The 16,089-nt window shown below is 49.8% G+C and overlaps 1 protein-coding gene across 1 annotated transcript in view; it reads right to left on the reverse strand.

The window, feature by feature from the left end:
• Nucleotides 1–210: 210 nt before the first annotated feature.
• LOC121820879 (receptor-type tyrosine-protein phosphatase H-like) overlaps nucleotides 211–16,089 on the reverse strand; it is a 60,247-nt gene continuing 44,368 nt past the window's right edge. The window contains exons 9-19 of the mRNA XM_076569607.1: nucleotides 13,931–14,197; nucleotides 10,879–10,960; nucleotides 10,715–10,762; nucleotides 7,741–7,831; nucleotides 6,375–6,465; nucleotides 5,019–5,095; nucleotides 4,769–4,903; nucleotides 3,305–3,427; nucleotides 3,010–3,170; nucleotides 1,403–1,538; nucleotides 211–1,312 (exon numbers count right to left, since the gene is read on the reverse strand). Of these exons, the coding sequence (XP_076425722.1) occupies nucleotides 1,148–1,312; nucleotides 1,403–1,538; nucleotides 3,010–3,170; nucleotides 3,305–3,427; nucleotides 4,769–4,903; nucleotides 5,019–5,095; nucleotides 6,375–6,465; nucleotides 7,741–7,831; nucleotides 10,715–10,762; nucleotides 10,879–10,960; nucleotides 13,931–14,197 (1,376 nt within the window). The 3' untranslated portion in view covers nucleotides 211–1,147. The remainder of the gene's footprint in view (nucleotides 1,313–1,402; nucleotides 1,539–3,009; nucleotides 3,171–3,304; nucleotides 3,428–4,768; nucleotides 4,904–5,018; nucleotides 5,096–6,374; nucleotides 6,466–7,740; nucleotides 7,832–10,714; nucleotides 10,763–10,878; nucleotides 10,961–13,930; nucleotides 14,198–16,089) is intronic.

Consider the following 16,089-nt stretch of genomic DNA (forward strand, 5'->3'; position numbering starts at 1 on the left):
TGTGTGTGTGTGTGTGTGTGTGTGTGTGTGTGTGTGCTGTGTTTGCAGCACATACAGCTTCACAGAGGCAAAGCCATGTGCCGTTCACGTGTGTGCGCATGTGTGTGAAGGTCGGAAGACAACGTTGCATGTTTTCCCTCTGGTGCCATCCACCTTTTAAAAACTTAAATTACATTTATTTATGTATTTATTTTTATTTATTTATGAGGAGGAGTGGGCATGGGGAGGTCAAAGGACCGTTTGAAGGCTTTGGCTCTCTCCCACTACCATGTAGGTTCCTGGGGATTGAACTCAGGTCACCAGACTTTCCAGGAAGGGTCTTTTCCAACTGAACCACATCAGGATCCCTGTCCATCTTGTCTTGAGAGACTGTCTCACTGGCCCGGACACACCGACTAGGCTAGGCTGGCTGGCCACCAAGCCCCGGGGATCGGTCCATTCTACCTCCTCACTTCTGTCCCTGCAAGGAAGCCCCACCACACCCAGCTTTTCCCACATGGGTTCTGGGGCTCACACTCAGGACCTCGTGTCTGTAAAGCAAGCCTTTTTCCAACTGAGCTATCCTTCCAGCCCCAATCCTGTATTTATTTTTTTTAAGGGGTGATGGGATATAATGGACTCTTCAAGTTCCCTCCATACCTGTTTGCTCAGCCCACTATTTTCTCCAGAGACAAAGACCTGCCTTTGGGGAGAATGGTTTAATAAATTATATGGACGGAAAGAGTGTGCAGGCATGGGTTGCAGGAGACCACAGGCAAAGCGACTCCCTTCAGCCTGCGATTCAAGGAGGCTGATCTGGTTTCTGAAATAGCGGGGTGAGGGGGGCAGGTGCGTGCCTGCCTTTGTTCCTTGGGTAGCAGAATTCCAGACCCTGATTCCTTCTTCCGAATCCAGGTTCCAGCCTGTTTCTTTGAGACCCTGTCTATACCCAGGCCACAGCCACCTCCACTCAAAGAACAGGAAATCCCCCTTGTCATCCCTGTCCTCAGGCTCCCGGCTCCCACAGGGCTCATAGTTGAAGTACATCAGTCCCATCCTGTCCTTGGGCTGGGGAGGCTGAGACTCCAACCCTGAGTTCTGTTGGAGGTCCGGGTATCTGGGCTCCAGCAGGGGTCCATATCTAGTCTGACTATTTCTGTGTGTAGGCTCAGCACCCAGTAGCCGAGGCCTCAGACTCATGGGCCCTGATGGCTGCTGCATTCTCGTAGATGAAGCTGGACACATTCTCATATGTTGTCTCCTTCAGGATAAGGTCCGGGGCTGACTGCTGGAGGTATCTCAAGATGCACTGGTGAAGGAATACATACTGGGCCTGGGGAGGATGCAGAGAGATGAGGAATGCTTCCCAAAGTGTCCCTCATCCCCCCCCCCACCATGCCCCTGTCCCCTCAGAGCCCCGCACCTCTGTCTGCACCATCAGTGGCCGGCTTTCTCTCATCTTCTTCACGAAGCTGAAGGGACCCACCAGCCCCTCACACTCCAGCTGTCGGAGCAAGACGTCCAGCGCAATGAGAGTACCTGTCCGGCCCACGCCAGCACTAAGCAAGGGACAGGACAGGGGTTAGGCCTCCAGAGGGAGGGAAGTCTGGAGTCCTAGCAGCTGAGACTATATGGTTCAAATCTTAGATGGTCTTGTTGTTGTTGTTGTTGTTGTTTCTTTGTTTATTATGTATACAGTGTTCTGCCTGCATGTGACCTTGCAAGCCAGCAGAGGGCACCAGACCTCATTACAGATGGTTGTGAGCCACCATGTGGTTGCTGGGAATTGAACTCAGGACCTCTGGAAGAGCAGCCAGTGCTCCTAACCCCTGAACCATCTCTCCAGCCCTCAGATGATCTTTTAATAAAAAACCCAGAGACAGCTATCAGGGTGAAAGCTGAAAGATCAGAGAAGAACAGCCAGCCACTAGTTCTCACCTCTACAAAATCCTGAAGAGAGAGTTCCTGTCTCCTCATGCCTTATCTACCTTTCTCTGCCCTGCCATATTACTTCCTGGGGTTAAAGGCTTGTGTGCTTCCCAAGCAAAGGCATGAGATCTCAAGTGCTGGGATTAAAGCTGTGTGCCACCACTGCCTGTCTCTGTTTCTCTCCTATACTGGATCAATCTCATGTAGCCCAGTGTAGCCTTGAACTCACAGAGATCCAGATCAATCTCTGCCTCCCGAGTGCTAGGATTAAGGGTGTGTGCCACCACTGCCTGACTTCTATGTCTCATCTAGTGGCTGGCTCCGTCCTCTGATCCTCAGGCAAGTTTACACAATGTATCACCACAGGTTTTGGAGCACCCAGGAAGTGTGACACCCATCAAGTCACAGTTTAAGTGGGGACTGTGAGGCCATGAGGACAGTGACTGGCGTTTTCTCCATTCGTGGCCATAGGGTGTATCAGCACACCCATTTTACAGGTGGTAACATGAAAGCTGAGGGAGGGGAAAGTCACGTGTCCCAGGCCGTGCATCTAATAACAGGTCTGGCACTGAAATTCATAGGAAGAACCCCTAAACCTATTGACTTTGGGGTTTGTTGTTGTTGTTTTGTTGGTTTGGTTTTGATTTGGGTTTTTCAAAACAGAGCTTCTCTGTGTAGCCCTGGCTATCTCCTGGAGTTCACTCTGTAGACCAGGCTGGCCTAGAACTTAAGAGATCCACCAGCCACTGCCTCCCACGTGCTGGGATTACAGGTGAATTCCACCATGATGGCCCCTAATTGCTTTCTAAAGATTTTATTTTACTTTTATTTTTTTTAAAAGATTTATTTATTTATTATGTATACAGTATTCTGTCTGCATGTATGCCTGCAGGCCAGAAGAGGGTGCCAGATCTCATTACAGATGGTTGTGAGCCACCATGCAGTTGCTGGGATTGAACTCAGGACCTCTGGAACAACAGTCAGTGCTCTTAACCTCTGAGCCATCTCTCCAGCCCCTTTATTTTACTTTTAATTATGTGTACGTGTGCATGTCTGTGATGGATTCTGAGTCCCTGGGGAGACTTCCAGGGTGTCGCTCACCTGCAATGCACAATGGGAGGTCCTCCGTCCATGGTCTGGTCCACCCACTGCCGAAGCACCTTTTGGAAAGCCAGCAAGGGCTCTGGCGAGTAAGGGACTCCATGATCTGGCCAGGCCAGGTAGTGGAATTGGCGCACAGAGAGTGTCTGCTTTTCTCCCACCTGAAAGGAGATGAAGGCTGAGGAGGGGGGAGTGTAGAGACTCCAGAAGTTTCTGTGCCTCATGGGGGATCCTCTGGGAGACACACTGCTGGGAGCCTTCTTGGGGAGTTCTTGGTGGGGTTGGAGGGACTCACGTGGAAGAGCTGAAGATCCCTCACTGTCCAGTTCTCCTTCACGTCTTCATTAACCACTGTCACCTGCAGCTGCCCGTGCATGCAGGGCCGAGCATCCAGAGGCCAGTAATGCTCACACTTCACCTGTACAGGGAGCCCGGGACAGTGAGAAAAGAGAGCAGGGTGTGCGTGTGTGTGTGTGTGTGTGTGTGTGTGTGTGTGTGTGTACACTACTGTGGGGAGTGAATATGCCTGCGTGTGCATATGGATGTGGATGCCTGAGGCCATTGTCTCAAGTCTTCCTCAGTTACTCTACATTGTGCCCACTGAGGCAGGGGCTCTCTCTGAACACGGAGCTTGCCCACTATGACTAGTCTGGCTGGCCAGCCTGGTCCAGAGACTCCCTTTCTCTGCCTTCCCAGGGCTAGAATTACAAGCGAGTCACCATGCTCATCTGGCATTTATGAAGGTTCTGAGGATCCAAGCTCTGGCCCCTTGCTCATGTGCTAAATCCTTTATCCATTCAGCTATCTCCCCAACCCTGAGAACAAGACACCTTTTGCATATTGCTTTTTTCCCCCCCCTGAGAGGACCATCTTGAGCTTGATTTGAAGTTAAAGATGACCTTGACTTCTGGTCCTCCTTCCTCCATCTTCCAGAATGCTGGGATTAAAGGTTTGTGCCACCTCATGGGTTTATACAGTGCTGGGAATTGAACCTAGGGCCTCATGCATATTAAGCAAGTACCAGCCTCTTCATATGGTTCTTCTAATCAAGGTGAAGATATGCTTGTTTCCGTGGCAACAAGGTAGGACCCAGAGGTGCCAGATCTAATAGATTCACACCAGCCAAGAGGACTCCTTAACCCCAAGGTCTGTGGAACCTTGATGTAGTTTGAATGTGCCCCCCCAAAAAAACTTGAGAACTGATAGCCTCATTCCCAAATTCATAGGTGAATAGTATCTAGAGATGGGATCTACGTGAAGATATTAGGATGAGATGAAGTCATCTAAGGGAAGGGCCCTCAAGATGATATTAACGGTTGTGTACCATGAGGAAGAGAACTGAGCTGGCACTCTGGCTGGCTGTGCCTCCCCACGTGGTACTCTCCAACTTGTCATGGTGCAGGAAGAAGACCCTCCTCAGATGCCAGCATCACGCTCTTGAACTTTCCACCCCCGAGAAGCATAAGACACATGAGCCTTTGTTCTCTATAAAATATCCAGTCTGTGGCATTCACCCACAGCAGCAAAACATGGACCAGTACACCACACACACACACACACACACACACACACACACACACACACACACACGCACACGTACGGATCTGTGGACATTATGAAGGTGGACAGGATGGGTCCATGTTGAAGATGGTTGGAGTTATACTGGAGAAATGCAGAGGTGTGTAGAAGGGACCGCACCAAGCCAGTGTCCAGGGGTTGGTGCTCAGGGGTTAGCACCAGGACAGAAATCTCTTCTCACCCGTCCAGACTCCATGCAGTTGGTCAGCATGACCAGGGTGTGGCTCTGCTGTTCCCACACCAGACGCCAGAAATCACCCACGGTGTGAGGCAGGGGACCCTGGGTTGCAATGAATTCCTTGGGGCTCCAGAGACCCTAGTTGAGGAAAGCAGGCATGTCACGGGGAGGTCATCAGATGACCACCACCCGCTTCCGCTCTTCATCTCTCCAGGGTCACGGAGTGCCCCCACCGCCACCGCGGCCACCTTACCGGTATGAAGCTGGCGTTGATGTAGTCGGAGCCCGGTTCCTCATGCAGGGGTTTCAGGGGCACCCGAGACGAGTCATCTAGGAGAACACAGCAGTATCCGCGATGAGAAGGGGGCTGCGAGGGGGGTTGGGGAGGCAGCTGAGCTGGTGAAGGGCTGGCTGCACGGATGTGACCCCAGTTCCAGACCGAGAACCTATGTCAAAAAGCTCCCGCACGTGGGAGCGCGTGCTTGTAATCCAAGCCCTGGGGAGGCCCACACAGGAGGACACCTTAGCTCGCTGTTTCCAAAAGCAAGGTCGGCCTGGCTATGTGGCTCAGCTGCTAGGCAGAGTGCTCGCCTAGCATCCAAGCAGCTCTGGATTGGACCCCTAGTGCGGTATAAAACCAGGTGCCTGTAATCCGAGCACTTGTGAGGCAGAGGTGGGAGGTTCAAGATCATCTTTGGCTACATAGTAGGTCTGAGGTCAGCCTGAGCTACTGGGACCCTGTTTCAAAAAAAAAAAAAAAAAAAAAAATTGGCCCAGGAAGATAGGTCAGCAGGTGAAGAGGCACTAGCCACCAAATCTGATGAACTGAGTTTGATGCCAGGACCTACATGGTGGAAGGGGAGAACCACCTCCTGCAGGCTGTTCATGACCTCCACAACTGGCTGTGGCACGCACGTTACACCTCCACCACCATAAACAAATGAAAATGTAAACAAACAAACAAATCAGCCATGGTGCTGGAGAGGTGGTTCCATGGATAAGAGCATTGGCTGCTCTTGCAGAGGACCTGAGTTCAGTTCCCAACGCCCATGTTGAGGGGTGCAGACCCTCCTGTAGACAGCTCCAGAAGATCCAGACCTTCTGGTCTCCATGGGCACCCATATACAAAACACACTTACATACACACGTGCGCGCGCGCGTGCACGCGTGTGTGCGCGCACACACACACACACACGCACAGAATTTTTTTTTTTTATTTTTTGAGACACGGTTTCTCTGTGTAGCTTTGTGCCTTTCCTGGAACTCACTCTGTAGACCAGGCTGGCCTCGAACTCACAGAGATCCGCCTGGCTCTGCCTGCTGAGTGCTAGGACTAAAGGTGTGTGCTACCACCGCTCAACTAAATTTTTTTTTAAATAAAAATTTTAAAGTGGTTAGTAACTGAAGAAAACTTTTGGCCTCCATGTACAGATCCACACAAACTGCATGCACATGCATGAACACACACACACACACACACACCAGAGAGAAAGAGAGGAGATGGGGGGAAAGCACAGGAATGGGGTTCACAGGAATGGGGTTCACAGGAATGGGGTTCTGGCAGACTCCATGGGGAGGCGGATGAGGACGATGAACCCCAGAGACTCACAGGGCAGCACATTCCTGTAGCGGTTCTTGGATATGTTCTCTAGAGCCGATGCTGTCATCTGAGACTGGCCTTGGCCCTCCAGAGCCAATTGCTAGAGGCGGAGAGGACAGAAGAGGTTCAAGGTGTTGGATTTTCTTTGTCTTCCTCCAGCGGCCACCCCACCCCACCTGCCCTCTTCTGCTGGTCCATTGAGTCTTGGGACTCTGCGGCACTCACAAACACTGGAGGTGGATGACCATCCACCTTGGGGGTGCTTGTGAGGAGTCAGGGGAAGACGGGCTTCCTCAGACAGAGGCCCTGGGTAATGTGCCAGGAAGTCCTGTGCTTAACCAGGTATCCATCCTTGTCTTATGGTTTCAGAGAGTTGGAAGGAAACACACTTGACAGTTTCTGTATGACTAAAAGAGGTGGGCTGGGGAAGTGGCTCGTTTGGTAGAGTGCTTGCCTAGCATGCACAAGGCCCTGGGTTCGATCCCCAGCACTGCATAAACCAGGTTCTGTGGAGCACACCTGTGATTCCAGCACTTAAGAGGTCAGGGAGGAGGATCATAAGTTCAAGGTCATCTCTGGCTCTCTATATAGCATGTTCCAGGCCAGCCTGGAATACATGAGACCCTGTCTCATAAAGGAGGTGGGGTTTATAGAAGATCTGCAGGCAGCTGGTTGCTGGAGAAGGAAGAGACATTTCCATTTGTAAACAACCCTAATTAAAGTCATTGGTGTGCAGGCATGTGCGTGTGCGCTCGCGTGCATGCATGTATGCACACATACACACACACACACACACACACACACACAGTGGTTGGGGAGTAGAAAGGGAGGGACTTTGGAAAAGGAAAGATATCAACATGAGAGAGAGAGAGAGAGAGAGAGAGAGAGAGAGAGAGAGAGAGAGAGGACAAGACAGGAAGATACGGAGATGAATGTAATTTAAATAGAATATAAGGGCCAGCAAGATGACTCATTAGGTAAAGGTGCTTGCAATCAACCCTGAGGACGAATTTTGATCCCTAAGAAAGTCCCAAATGGTAAAAGAAGAAGAAAAGAGGAAACTGGAGAGATGGCTCAATGGTTAAGAGAACTGGCTGATCTTCCAAAGGACCCTGGTTCAATTCCCAGCACTCACAATCACCTGTAACTTAGTTGCAGAGGATCCAGCGCCCTCTTCTGGCCTCTGTAGGCACTGCCTATACACGGTACCCATACATACATACATGTAGGCACAACACCCATGCACATAACAAAAACAAATAAATCCAAAAAAGTTAAGGGCGGGAGAGATGGCTCAGTGTTTAAGCTCCACCCAGAAGGGCGTGGGAAGCCAGGGTATGTGTGCGCCAGCTCTAATGCCTCATTTCTCACCCACCTGATACTCCTTGGCAAATCCATAGTTGCTGTCCTTCTCATTCTCCCTGACGTAGTCAGCAAAGTCTTTGGCTAGGATATCCCCAGGGAAGCTGTGGTGGGAAGAACGGTAAAAAAAATGGAGACTTTAAGCACCTTGAGGCTGGCAAGCTGTCTCAGCAGGTAGAGGGTCCTAAGACAAAGCCGGGTTGCTTGAGTTCCATCCTTGGTAGCCACGTGTTGGAAAGAGAACTGATGCCCTTGGGTTGTCTTCTTACATCCATGCATCGCATATACTCCAGGAAATAAAAAAGTAAATGAAGCCTCGTGCATTTGGGAGACAGAGGCAGGCAGATCTCTGCGAGTTCGAGGCTAGCCTGGTCTACATAGTGAGTTACAATGATCTTGGTCCAGCAATACCACTACTGAGCAAATCCACCAGAAAAGGGAGAATCCCAAAGGTCATTGTCTCACCACCGTTCACAGCAGTGTGGCTCACAGTGGTACAAAGGTGCAGCAATATTAGCGTCCATCAGTGAATACATGGATAAACCATGTGGTCTCACCATACAGTGGAGTGTTATTCAGCCTTTAGAAGGGAAAAGAATGGGGCTGGCGAAATGGCTCAGTGGTTGCAAGCACTGGCCGCTCTTCCGGAGGACCTGGCATTGATTCCCAGCACCCACATAATGACTCACAACCATCTGCGACTCCAGTTCTGGGGGATCCAGTGCCCTCTTCTGTCCTCTGCAGGTACTGCATACATATAGTGCACATATACACATTCAGGCAAAGCACTCTTACACGTAAAAAAATTAAAATGAAGCCGGGCGGTGGTGGCGCATGCCTTTAATCCCAGCACTCGGCAGGCAGAGCCAGGCGGATCTCTGTGAGTTCGAGGCCAGCCTGGTCTACAGAGTGGGTTCCAGGACAGGCGCAAAGCTTACACAGAGAAACGCTGTCTTGAAAAAAAAATTAAAATGGCTGGGCGGTGGTGGCGCACGCCTTTAATCCCAGCACTTGGGAGGCAGAGGCAGGCGGATCTCTGTGAGTTCGAGGCCAGCCTGGGCTACCAAGTGAGTTCCAGGAAAGGCGCAAAGCTACACAGAGAAACCCTGACTCGGAAAACCAAAAAAAAAAAAAAAAAAAAAAAAAGAAAAAAAATTAAAATGAAATAAAATCTTAAAACAGAAAAACCCTCTCCAAACTCCCCTCAAGGATGTACACTGACATGCTTGCTTTCTCCTGCAAGACTCCACCTGACGGAGCCCCGCCTGCCACCTCTCTGGCTTTGCTCCCTAACACTGTTCCCTGTGTTCACAGCAGCCAATCTCAGAGACACACAGTGTTCCCTAAGCACCCAAACACCGCTACCTCAGCGTCCTTGCACTTCCCTTGCCCCGTGTACAGAGACTGGTCTCAGTCCTAGCCAGAGTAACTCCACCTTGCAGCCATTTATCTGTCCTTTATATGAGGCGTCCATAGAGCAAAATTTATCCTTTCCGTAGTCTGACGGAGTTTTCTGAGCCTGCAGGAATCCCTCGCAGGAGCCTGGAGGCACAGACTCTCTGGGTCTGGTTCTGTGGTACCTTTCTTTACAGCCCCCTGTAGTCGCTTCCGCTGTTTGCATGCACGGTGGCGCTCGAGGACTGGGTTTGCATCCTTCCTGCTTCTAGACCTGTAGATGCTTGGCGGTATGGGCAGGTGTGATGGTGACTCTGTGGGGAGGCAGCCTTCTAAAAGCACCCAATGCTCTGTAAGTAATCCCTGATCAACTCACTTACTCATCACGCGGCGCTTCTTGGAGTCCTTTGAGCTTTCAGTGTTACCCCTGCTGGGAAGCAGGCATTTCTTTCCCATCTTCCTGGTACGTCACAGGACACCCTAGAACTGTTCCAAAGCCTGTTCCAAATGACTTCCTTCAGATCTTTGCTCTTCTTAATTGGCTTCACCTCTCCTCTAGTAGTTTTGTTTGTTTGTTTGTTTGGTTGGTTGGTTGGCTGGTTGGTTGGTTGTTTGGTTGGTTGGTTGGGTTTTCGAGACAAGGTTTCTCTGTATAGCCCTGGCTGTCCTAGATCTTGCCTGTAGACCAGGCTGGATTCAAATCAGACATCTGCCTGCCTCTGCCTCCAAAGTGTTAAGATTAAAGACGTGGCCACCACACCCTGCCCCCTCCTCCAGTTTTAATGCCCTGTCTAGAGTGTTCCTTGACCTCCCTCTGCTCTCTTCTTGCTTTATTTGTCTCCACGCATAGAGCATGGTCTATATTATCTTGCTTTTCAGCCCTTCCTAGTGCTAGAACACAAGTTGAGTTTGATCCCCGAGACCCACATGTTGAAAGGGAGAACCAACTCCCTCGCTCCTCACATGCACTGTGTAGCATGTGGACACAAATAATAAATGTAAAACAGTTAGGATGGGGGCTGAAGAGATGGCTCAGTGGTTAAGAGCACTGGCTGGTCTTCCAGAGGACCCGGGTTCATTCCCCAGCACCCCCCCCACACACACACACATGGCTGCTCACAGCCATCTGTAAGTCTTGTCCTAATGGGATCTGATGCCCTCTTCTGGCCTCCTCAGGCACCAAGGCTGAGTGGAGTAAACAGACAAACCTGCACGCAAAACACTCATACACATAAAGTAAATAAAATTTGAAATTAAGCTGAATATGATCAAATCACATTGCATATGTGAATGACATTCTCAAAGAATAATAAAAAATTTAAAGAAAAAAAAAAAAAGAGAATGGACCCTAGGCTGTGTCTCCATGAATGAGCTGTGGCCCATTGCAGGGGTCACAATCCCTTCTGAGGCTTGGTTCTGCCCTCTGACCTATCCAGTGAGCAGCAGATCTCCTCCCCTTACCTGACAGTGATAGCCTCGGATGTCACACACACACACACACACACACACACACACACACACACACACACGCACACGCACACGCACACGCACACGCACACGCACACGCACACGCACACGCACACACTGTTCACCTGAACACCAGATCCTTGGGCACGTCCTTCTGCTGGCTCTTCTTTCTTCTGGAAGAAAGACACCGGAATGTAAATCTCCAGCCTGACCTCAAGACCAGGGATTCTCATCTTCCCTTCTGGGCTCCCACTAGCCAAATGCCCACCAGTTCTGTTCCGAGTCTCACCTCCTCCTCTTCAGGAAGAAAATCAGCAAGCCCACCAGGATGAAAAGTAGGAGGATGCCGATGATGGCTCCCACAATGACCCCTGCAGTGAAAAGGGGAGGGAGAGAGGAGGATGAGGAGGAGGATGGTGATGATGATGATGGAGATGATGGAGATGATGGTGGTGAAAATGACGACATTAGTGTGTGTGTGTGTGTGTGTGTGTGTGTGTGTGCGTGTGTGTGTAAGTGAGAGAGAGAGAGAGAGAGAGAGAGAGAGAGAGAGAGAGAGAGAGAGAGAGAGAGAGAGAACAGGTACTTTAGAGGCCAGAAGAGGACATCAGATACCCTGAAGGGGGAGTTCCATGGAGAAATGAGCACCAAACTCAGTTTCTCTCCAAAAGCAGTATGTACTCTCAGCTGGGCATGGTGACCCGTGTCTTAATCCCAGCACTCAAGAGGCAGAGGCAGGCAATTCTATGAGTTCACAAGTTCAAGGCCAGCCTGGTCTACAGAGAGAGTTCCAGGACAGCCAGGGCTACACAGAGAAACAGTGTCTGGAACAACAACAGCAAAAGGCAACTTGTAGCTTGAATCTTAAATAGATATTTTAATAAAAGAAAAAACAGAACCAGATATTGGGGTAAACGCTGAAAGACCAGAGAGACAGAGGAAGAAGCCACTGCCACGTCTCACCTCTAGGACTCCTCAGGCTGAAACGCCTTCAGTTCCTGTCCCTAGTGCCTTATATACCTTTCTCCGCCCAGCCATCACTGCCTTCCTTCCATGCTGGGATTAAAGGCCTGTGTGCTTCCCAAGCAAAGGCATGAGATCTCACATGCTGGGATTAAATGTGTGTGCCACCACTGCCTGGCTCTGTTTCTCTCCTAGACTGAATCAATCTCATGTAGTCCAGGGTGGCTTTGCACTCACACAGATCCAACTCACAGAGATCCAGATGGATCTCTGCCTATCCAGATAGATCTCTGCCTCCTGAGTGCTAGGATTAAAGGTGTGTGCCACCACTGCCTGCTCTCTATGTTGAATCAAGTGGCTGGCTCTGTCCTCTGATCCTCAGGCAAGCTTTATTTGATACAGAATATATCACCACACAATTTAAAAGACAAAGGACTTATCTGGTTCACCATTGCGGTTTACACTGCATCCCTGTGGGGAAGTATAGGAGGCATGACCTTGAAGTAGCTAGTAATATCACATTCACAGTCCAGAATGAAAAACGTTGAATCAACTCATGCCACTGCTCAGCTTATTATTTCCATTCCTATGCAATCCAGAATTCCCTACACAGGGATTGGTGCCACCCACAGTGGGCGGGACTTCCTGGTAATCAAGACAACCCCCCTCCCAAAGCTGTGCCCATGGACTAGCCTTCCCAGGTGATTCTACAACACTCCCTCATCTTCATGGCATCAGTTCTCCCTAGGATAGGGATTTGGTTTTCTCAGAGATTTGCTTGCCTGGGTGCTTGGCAATGGAGCTCTGACGACACTGGGTAGACTCAAGACCTTGCTTGTTCCCAAGCTCTGATGAGCCCAGCTCTCCTAGGATCTGTCCTTAGATACCCAGTCCTGGAGGAGACCCATCTCCATCAGCTTTGGAAGCTGGAGGCTGCAGCTGCCCAGCAGTCCTGGCTGTATAGAGCTGATGGTCAACAGACTCCAGGAGGAACACACATCCTTTATGAGGACTTGTGTCCCTCACCAACTTGGTCCTTCAGATATGACCGGACCTTGTCCTCTCCAGGATGCTGGTTTGCAAAGAGAGATAGACCCCTAAGCAACGGAACCGGGCAAGGCAAGGCCGAGAAGCATACATCTAACACTGCATCCACTTCCACTGTACCTCTGGGATGGTTACCTAGTATTACTAGAGGCCAGGTTCCTAGAGGGAAACATACATCCAGTAAGATCATGGTAGGGCCAGCACGATTGCTCAGGAGGTAAAGGAGCTTGCTGCCAAGTCCTTGACTTCCGTACAAGCCTAGTGGCCTGTGTGTGTGCCCCACCCCCACAGACAAATAAGTAAATGTAATAAAACTTTTAAAAGAAAGATTAGAGATAAAAATCTACTGAGATAAAAACTATACAATGCAGCTGGAGAGAGGTGGGTCCGGGTTAAAAGCACTGGCTGCTCTTCTAGAGGATCTGGGTTCGACTCCCAGCGCCCCACGGCAGCTCACAACTGTTTGTAACACCAGCCCCAGGGAATCTGATGCCCTCTTCTGGCCTCTGGCAGTACTGCATGTAAGTGGTATATAGTCATAGGTGAAAGGAAAGCATCCATAGTGATAAAAATAAGGGGTTTCTTTCCTTAAAGAAAAATTGTTCTCAAATAAATAGTAGTTAAAGATGCAATGGTGTTGGAAATACACCGACTAACATCAAATCATTTGATGACTTCAAGTGAGTGAATTGTATGTCCAATGGATTTTATCCCAAGAATGCTGTTTTAAGAAAATCAGGAGGGCTGGGGAGTCATTTCAGTCAGTAGAGTGCTTGCATTACAGGCATGAGCCCCAAGTTAGATCTCAGAACACACCAGGCGTGCTGGCACATGTCTACAGGGCGGCAGAGACATGCGGATCCCTGAGGCTTGCTGCCCAACCCGCACGGCCCTGCTGGGTCAGTTCCAAGTCAATGAAAGACCCAAAGAAAAAAACATATGTGGAGCTGTGAGATGGATCGGGGGTGAAGGCACTTGCCACCAGGCCAAAAGAGTTGAGTTAGATCCCCGTGACCCACATGGCAGGAGGAAATAATTGACTCTTGCAATCTGTTTTCTGACCTACACACACACAAGTTTATAAAAAATTTTAATGTAGATATACATGAACAACACTCAAGATTGTCCTCTGGCCACGTGCATACACACATGTGCACATGAACCTACACACAGGTACACATTCAGAGAGAAAGAGAGAGACAGAGAACGAGAAGAAAACAAAAGGCAGACAGACCAAAACAAAAACAAAAAAAAAAACAAAAACGACAACAAAAGCCCATGTCTTCCCTTCATGGCAAGATGTGAAGGTTTGTCCCTGGGACCCTGCTCACCTGCGCTTTCTGTGTAACAGGTCACAGAGATGGACGGGGCCCTCAGTCCATTCGAGACGGTCGTGATGGTGGCCATGTAGGACTGAGCCGGTCCAAGGTCTGACACAGACACGCCTTTATTACAGAAAGATCCGTTCCGGGAGATCCATTGCCTGCCCACCTCCACCTCAAAGGTCTCATAACCCTCAGATGGGCAGGACCAGGTCAGGATGACCCCGTAGCCCCCAGAGGTGCTGACACAGGAGATGCTGTTGACAGGATCTGGGGCTGAGTAAAGAAAACGAGAGGAATCAGGATGAGCCACCCAGCAAACGTGGCTGGTTTTGCACGCCCAACTCTATGAGAGCTAGCCCATCTCTTCCTCTCCAAACTCAAACACCTCATCTTCTCTGATCCTCAAAAGACCAAAGTCCTCCCAGACTACAACTCCCACAATGCCTTGTACTCTGTATCACTGTATAGTCTCAACCTCATGGCATTATGGAATTTGTAGTCCACTCACATTTTTTCCCTTTAGAAATACTTCTGTTATGGGTATGTGTCATAGTCTGTGTAGGGAATATATATATATATTCATGGGTAGAGGTGCCCACTGAGGCCAGAAAAGGGCATTTGGTCTCCTCCACCTAAGTCAAAGGTGTTTGTGAACCACTGCACATAAGTGCTGGGTGTTGAACTCTGTAAGAACAGCAAGTGTTCTTAACCATTGGGCCATCTCTCCAACATTTCTGTTCCCTTCTTGCCCATGAAGCCGACCTAAGCCCATTCCACCAGGTACAAAGAGAGTGGGGGCATCTCACCTGTGGGTGCCTGGAGGTGCTGTATGGAGCTGGACACATGGCTCCTCTCTGCCCACACGCTGAAGTTGTACAATGTGCCAGGCCTGAGACTCTTGACCTCATAACGAGACTCATTGGTACTGTCCTTGAAATTGGCTGCAGATCCTGGGGTATCTTTCTTTCCCTGGGGCTCTTCTTCTTCACTGGCCCACTGAACCCAGTAGGTGTAGTTGTGAGAATAGCGGTCCTCGGGAGCACTCCATATCAAGGTCACAGAGCTGTTGGTATGGCTTTTATTCTGTAGATCTGTCACCTCATTGGGAGCTGAAAGTGAGCAGAGCCCTATGGGTTGTGGACCCAGAGATCCCCCTTCCCAGCCAATCATCTTCATTAACACCTGTAATCCTAGTACGTGGGAGGCTCAGGTAGGAGATTGCCATGAGTTCAAGGCTAACCTGAGCCACATAGGGAGTTTGTGGTCATCAGTGATTCCAGTGAGAAAAGACGGAGCCCAAAGAAAGAACCTAGAAACATGGTGGGGACCAGGATCATCTGAGTTCTCTCTGTCCATATGTTTAGCTCTGGGTCTCCTTCATCACTTAAGTCACCTCAAACTACAATTCCCTTGAGGCCTTGGAACCTCCATATCTCAATATAGGAAGTCCTGGCCCCATGGCATGATGGGATTTGTGGTCCAGTTACCTCTCTGGCCCCATGAAGTCTGACCTTTTCTAATTGCCTGTCCCACATCCACCCAAGGACAAGATCCTTCCTTACTCTTCAGCACAGCAAGTGGTTAGAGGAAGCTACTAACTTTAGTATTCTCAGCCTTGGAGACTAAGGATTAAAGCATTCATCCGTCAGCAGTGAACCGAGTCTCTGGAGTGATTTGGGCTCTCCTCATGAGTGGTACCCACCATGTGTAGGCTGCGACAAGACATCATCCTTCACATGTCTATTTCGACAGAAGCAACTGCTGGTGATGCTGTTGGTTTCTGAGGAGTGCACCTGAGCCTTCCTGACTCCAGAGAGCCTACCCACCCCTCCCCTCCCAAAAAAACCCAGAACCCATAGTTTTGAAATTCCTGCTGGTTGAAGAATGGCAATCTCTAGGAATAGGAGGTATACATTCAAACTATGGTAACATCAGTGTAGCGCTTTGAATGAAAATGGCCCCCATAGGTTCAGATATTTGAATGCTTAGGCATCAGTTTGCAGACTGTTTGGGAAAGATGAGAGAGTGTGGCCTCAGTGGAGGAGGTGTATCAGTGTGGGTGGACTTTGAGGTTTCAAAAGCTAGGCCCGGAGTCTCTCTCTGTCTCTGTCTCTGTCTCTGTCTCTGTCTCTGTCTCTGTCTCTCTCTCTCTCTCTCTCTCCCTC

The sequence above is a fragment of the Peromyscus maniculatus genome, chromosome 1 (assembly GCF_049852395.1).
Source record: "Peromyscus maniculatus bairdii isolate BWxNUB_F1_BW_parent chromosome 1, HU_Pman_BW_mat_3.1, whole genome shotgun sequence".
NCBI lineage: Eukaryota > Metazoa > Chordata > Mammalia > Rodentia > Cricetidae > Peromyscus > Peromyscus maniculatus.